The sequence below is a fragment of the Nycticebus coucang genome, chromosome 7 (assembly GCF_027406575.1).
Source record: "Nycticebus coucang isolate mNycCou1 chromosome 7, mNycCou1.pri, whole genome shotgun sequence".
Lineage (NCBI taxonomy): Eukaryota > Metazoa > Chordata > Mammalia > Primates > Lorisidae > Nycticebus > Nycticebus coucang.
This window is the reverse complement of record NC_069786.1, coordinates 8,373,461-8,379,398: the sequence shown is the minus strand read 5'-3', so window position 1 is coordinate 8,379,398 and position 5,938 is coordinate 8,373,461. Positions and strand designations below refer to the sequence as shown.

The 5,938-nt window shown below is 49.1% G+C and overlaps 1 protein-coding gene across 1 annotated transcript; it reads left to right on the top strand.

Moving 5' to 3' along the window:
• Positions 1 to 400: 400 nt before the first annotated feature.
• On the top strand, positions 401 to 5,115 carry LOC128590460 (uncharacterized). The gene is made up of 3 exons (XM_053597774.1): positions 401 to 443; positions 3,506 to 3,737; positions 4,074 to 5,115. Exons 1-3 carry the CDS (start codon positions 401 to 403, stop codon positions 4,450 to 4,452), a joined length of 654 nt encoding a protein of 217 aa, XP_053453749.1. The 3' UTR covers positions 4,453 to 5,115.
• Positions 5,116 to 5,938: the final 823 nt, after the last annotated feature.

The following is a 5,938-nucleotide window of genomic DNA, read 5'->3' as shown; positions in this document are numbered from 1 at the left end:
GGGCTGGGGCTCTCTGGACAGTCCCATCACACGCCCTTCTCTCTACCTGGCCCCTGGTGGAGCCTGTATTCTGGCTGCTGCCCTCTTGGATTCCTACTTTGCTTTGCCAAAGAACATCCTTCCTAAGCAAGAGTGCATGGAGGCATCTTGGAGCCCTTGCATGCCTGAAGGTATTTTAACTCCAGTTGACACTTGATGACACTTAGCTGAAAATGGAATTTGAGGCTGGGAGTAATTTTCCTATATTATTGTTGAACATTTTTGATTGTTTCTACTTTTTCATATTATAAATACTGCATTGAATGCTAAGTTTCTAGAAAACAGCTAACCCATTTGTCTAGGATAAATTTCTGAAATGGGTCAAAAGATTTGCACATTTTTAAGTTTTTTAAAACAACAGATGTTGCAAAATGCCTCCCAGAGCCAGCAGTATGAGTGTGTGGGTGCGTGTGTGTGCACACGCACATTTTCATCAGACCTGGTATCAGCTCTTTTAAAAATTATTTGCCAGGCATCTCCCATAGCTCAGTGGGTAGGGCACCGGCCACATATACCGAGGCTGACAGGTTTGCCCAGGCCAGCTAAAACAACGACAACTGCAACCAAAAACTAGCCAGGCGTTACGGCAGGTGCCTGTAGTCCCAGCGACTTGGGAGGCTGAGGCAAGAGAATCTCTTAAGCTTGAAGAGTTTGAGGTTGCTGTGAGCTATGACGCCACTGCACTCTACCCAGGGCAACAGCTTAAGACTCTGTCTCAAAAAAAAAAAAGAAACAAAAAATATTGTTTGCTAATTTGATGAGAGAAATGATGTCTGGCTCAGGTGGGGGGGAGTAGGGAGGAGGTGCTCGGGAGGAATGAAGCTGGACTCTGGGTCTTCTCCTTCCTTGCCAACTTAGCTGGGCAGGGTGGACCCCTGGGTGTATATCTCTGCTGCTCCCAGGGTTTGCCTGGATGTGGGAGGAGGGTCAGTGCCTGGAGGCTCTGTCTCCCAGGCCTGTCCCCAACCCCATTCTGCTTCCTGTCTGCACCATTTTATGCAGGTATAAATACCCACATGAAAATGGGGATGAAACTAAGCTATGAACATGATGTAAAAGGGAACTCCAGTGTTAACATTTAACCCTACCCTTCCCTGGCTGTGGGACCCTGGGTAAGTCATCTTGGTAGCCTGTTGGGACACATAAAGCTGCTGTGAATGTTCACCTGCAAGCCTTTGTGTGGACGTAGGTTTTCATTTCTCTTGGATACAAAGTTAGGAATGGAAATTTGGGATTTGGTTTGCAAAATAATTTTACCATTTTTCATTTCCATCAGCAGTTTCACTACATCTTTGCTAACACCTGCTAAGGCTGGTCTTAAACCAGTCAAGTGGGCTTGTAGGAGTTTTTCACTGAGGTTTTAATTTACGTTTCCCTAACAGTAGTGGCACAGAATACTTTCTCATGTGGTTATTTGCCATGTGTATGTCATTTTTGGTGAAGTCTCCATTCAAATGTGTTGCCCTGTTTAAAAAAATTGGGCTGTTTTTCTTATTATGAGAGTTATGTATATATTCTAGATACAAGTCCTTTGCTGAGTATATGATTTGGAAATATTTTCTCCCTATTTGTGCCTTGGTTTTTCATTTTTGCAATATTTGCTTTTTAAAACCTTTTTATTTTAAAGTAGGCCTGGCATGGTGGCTCATGCCTGTAATCCTAGAACTCTGGGAGGCTGAGGTGGGAGGTTCCCTTGAGCTCAGGAGTTCAAGACCAGCCTGAGCAAGAACAAGACTTCATCTCTACTAAAAATAGAAAAATGAGCCGGGTGTTATGGCAGGTGGCTGAGAGAGGCTACGTGGGAGGCTGAGGCAGGAGGATCACTTGAGCCCAGGAGTCTGAGGTTGCTGTGAGCCCACATTGGCACCAGGGCACTCTAGCCTGGGCAACAGAGTGAGACTCTGTCTCAACACACACACACACATTTTTATTTTAAAATAACTATAGTCTCATGTGAAGTTGCAAAATGAGTACATAGAGTTCCAGTCACCTTTAACTCATCTTCTCATCTTTTTTTTTTTGAGACAGGGTCTCACTATGTTGCCTTCCGTAGAGTGCTGTGGCGTCACAGCTCACAGCAACCTCAAACTTTTGGGCTTAAGCTCTTCCCTTGCCTCAGTCTCCCGAGTAGCTGGGACTACAGGCGCCTGCCACAACACCCGGCTATTTTTTTTTTTGTTGTTGTTGTTGTTTAGCTGGCCAGGGGTGTGTATTTGAACCTGCCAGCCTTGGTGTATGTGGCTGACACTGTCACCACTGTGCTATGTGCTGAGCCATTCTCATTTTATATAACTATAGCACAGCAGCAAAATCAGGAAACTGACATACTGGTAAGTAGACTGCAGGCCTTATTCAGTTTTAATCTGTTTTGATGTCCTCATGTGTGTGTGTGAGCGCGTGTGTGTAGCTTTGTGCAGTTTAATCTCGTGTATAAATTTATGTAACCACTACAACAATCAAGACACAAAAATGTCCTATCACCATGGCTACCCTTTGTAGTCGCTCTTCCCCAAGCACCTTTCTCTTAGCAACCATGAACCTGTACTTCACTTTTATAGTAGAGTCATTTCCAGAATGTTATCACACAGTGTCAGATAGAAAATGGAATCATGCTGTATGTAACTTTTCGGTACTGACTTTTTCCCACTAAGCGTGATTCCCTTGAGCTCCTTCCAAGTTAGGCTTACCAATTGTTGGTTTCTTTTTTTTTTCTTAGTAGTACTCCATTGTATGATGTGCCAGGCAATGTAAACCTTTCACCCACCAAAGGAAATTTTGATTGTTTTCAGTTTTTTAATATTATGAATAAAGTTGGATGAACATTTGTGAACATCCAGATGTTTGTGTGAACATAAGGTTTCATTTCTTTGGGGTAAAAGTCCAAGACTTTAACTGCTGGGTTGTTTTACAAGTAGATGTTCAGGTTTATAAGAAACAATCAAACTATTTTCCAGACTGGATATACTGTTTTCCATTCCCATCAGAAACGTAAGAGACTCCAGTTTCTTCGCTTCCCTGCCAGCATTAGGTGTTGTCACTATTTTTAGTTTAGATCCACTCACCTGTTAAAGGTCCCCCTCTCAATATTTTCACACTGGGGATTAATTTTCAACAAGAGTTTTGGAGGAAATGTTCAAACCACGGTACTTCCCTTCAGTGAAATGTCTGTTCACAATGTTTACCCATTTTCAAATTGCTTTGCGGGGTTTGTTGTTGTTATTTGCTTTTTACTGTTGAATTTTTGAGTATTATTTATATCTAGATACAAGTCCTTTTTTTAGGATACGTGGTCTGCAAATGTTTTTTGCCAGTCTGGAGATTGTCTTTTTATCCTCTGCTTCCTTCATGGAGCAAAAGTTTTCATTTTTGAGGCGGTTTAATTTATCCAGATTTTCCTTGTACTTTCAGTGTCGTGGCAAATAACTTTTTGTTCGGGTCTGGGTCCCGAAGACCTTCTCCCACCCAGCAATAGCAGGTGGGGGGCGGGGACAGCGTCCTCGGTCCCCGGCGAGCTCCCGCAGCGCGGCGTGGGGAGGCGGGACCGCGCAGGGCGTGGCCGGCAGGTGGCGCCCGCGCCCCGCGCCGGAGCATCGGTCTCCCCTCCCCCGCGCTGTCGCCGCCTCTGGTGCAGCCACGCTGGCCCCTGCCCGGCGGCGGTTCTGTCTGCAAAATGGGCCCTGTGCGTTCGGGCTCGGACGGTGGGTGAGGTTATCCGGCCACGGGTGGCGCGGGTGGCGCTGGCGGCGCCGCTGCCCCCACTCTCCCGGTCCGTTCTCAGCGCCGCGGGCGAATCTCGCCCGGAGCTGCGGGCGCTGGAGCGGGACCCTCCCCCCCACCATGTCCTCAGCCCTCATTGTGTGGGGGGACCGCGGGCCTTTGCCAGCCAGTTTCTGCTTTAAGAGGTTTTTCTAACGATGCCTACATAGTATAGAAAATCTAAAAGGTGCAGAAACGAAAAATAGCTGTTACAACTTCAAAAATAGTATGAAAGCTATTTTTCGTATCCTTTTTTGTGCGATGCCCTTTTCTTCTAGACGTCTTTATAGAATGTCTCCTGTGTCCCGCAGCTGCGTGAGCGGCGTCTCGGCCCTGGGCGCCCTGGGGCTGCACACAGACCTGGGGCCCGGCCCTGGCTCCAGGGGGCGGCCGAAGAATCACACCCGGCTCGCGGCTGGCCCGCGGCTGGCCCTGACTTCCGTGTCAAGTGGCTTAGGACTCTCGGCTTCGGGCTGTCCCCGCGGCCCGTTTGGGTCCGCTCTCTGCTGCGGCCCGGGCCAGCGCGCGTCCCGCCTAGGCGCCACGCCACCTATTGCTTCTGCCCACGTTCTCCGCGGCCGAGCCACGGTCGTGGGACTGTCCAGCGTGGGGTTCCTGCAGGACCGACTCCAGCGCCTGTGGTCTCTCCTGGGGTGACCCGCCTCTGCTTCCAGCCTCGAGTTCCACCCCTTCCTGACCCCTTTGGCTCGAGTTGGGGTGACAGGGCCAGGGGACCGGGGGCAGCGGTAGAGGCCGGGCTGCTTCCCGGTTAGGAGCTAGGGGCCGCGGACCCCTGGGTTGCAGGGCTCTAGTCCCAGGGGAGCAGGGAGCCCCCTCCTGGACGCCATGGGCACTGCTGCCCCCCATGGCAGGCTCTGGTGGGGACGCTGCAGCCCTTCTGCTGTCCTGGAAACCGTGCCAAGCAGGCAGTGAGGGCGGGCGGGTTTGAGAAGCACCGCCGAGCTCAGCAGCAGCCTTTCCATACTGTTATTAAATAACTCCAGGTATTTAAGAATGAAATGAGGCCGGGCGCAGTGTCTCACGCCTGTAACTGAAGCACTTCAGAAGGCCGAGGCGGGAGGATCGCTTGAAGCCAGGGGTTGGAAACCAGCCTGGGCAACATAGGCTCTGTCTCTACAGAAAATAAAGAAAATTAGCCAGGTGTCGTGGCTCACGCCTGTAGTCTCAACTACTCAAGAGGCTGAAGTGGGAGGATCATTTGAGCCTGGGAGTTTGAGGTTGCTGTGAACTTTGATGACACCAATGTGCTCCAGCCCAATAACCCTGTCTCAAAAAAAGACAATAAACAAAAAAAAAAAAGTCGAAATAGAGCGAGTTTCCTTTTCTTTCTTCTAACGAGTCAGGCAGTTGCAATAGTTTTCTTTCAGCGTTGGTGTATCACTTTCTCAAACACCAAGTTATTATTAGCATATACATTCGTGTTGAGTGGTTTGGACCTAATGATTAATGGACCTGCTGGGTGTTTCCTTTGACACATGATGCCTGGAAAATTTCCAAGACACCAAGGGCTCCATGAACAGAGAATTTGGGAACCTCTGATGTCCCTCCCCACCAAACAAAAAAAAAGCCCGCCGTGTTCCTGGAGGAGGCACAGGAGTGTGTTGATTTGGTGGTTCCCTTTGGACAAGCAGTATGCCAAGAGGGGCCTGGTGTCACCAGGACTGGGCAGGGGTGGACACGCAAGCTGCCCAATGTCCTCCTGCTGGATGACTGATGGGTGGGCAGCATTTCTTCTCTGAAAGTAAAACTCAAAAGGGGAATTCAGGTGTGATTTTTATCTACACCTGGGCAGTGTTGGTCAGCTGATGGAGTTTAGTTGGGCCTGAGAAAAGTTGGAGAAACAGTAGGACGTGGATTTGTCAAAGGCCTTGTACTGAGCTGTAACAAACCTGTGGGGGCCTAGAGCATGCTGGACCGGATGCACTGGTGACGGCCCTGCACAGCCTTACGGTCCTGTGTTCACAGCAAGAAGCAGCTCAGGTCTTCCCAGGGCTTCATATCAGGCCACCTGGCAGGCAGTTGGGCAGCATCTGTTAAAATTTAACATGCTGCTGTCCTCTATCTGGGCACAGGACATAGAATAAAGTACATGTAGGTCAGGCCATGTGTGCAGGGTCATTAC

Bases quoted from the DNA above. Each gene is read 5' to 3' on its own strand.
- LOC128590460 (XM_053597774.1), top strand. From the start codon at position 401: ATGTTGCAAAATGCCTCCCAGAGCCAGCAGTATGAGTGTGTGG. The intron at 444-3,505 runs GTGCGTGTGTGT...TCTCCCACCCAG, and splicing joins CCAGCAGTATGAGTGTGTGG to CAATAGCAGGTGGGGGGCGG. The intron at 3,738-4,073 runs GTGGGTGAGGTT...CTTTTCTTCTAG, and splicing joins TGTGCGTTCGGGCTCGGACG to ACGTCTTTATAGAATGTCTC.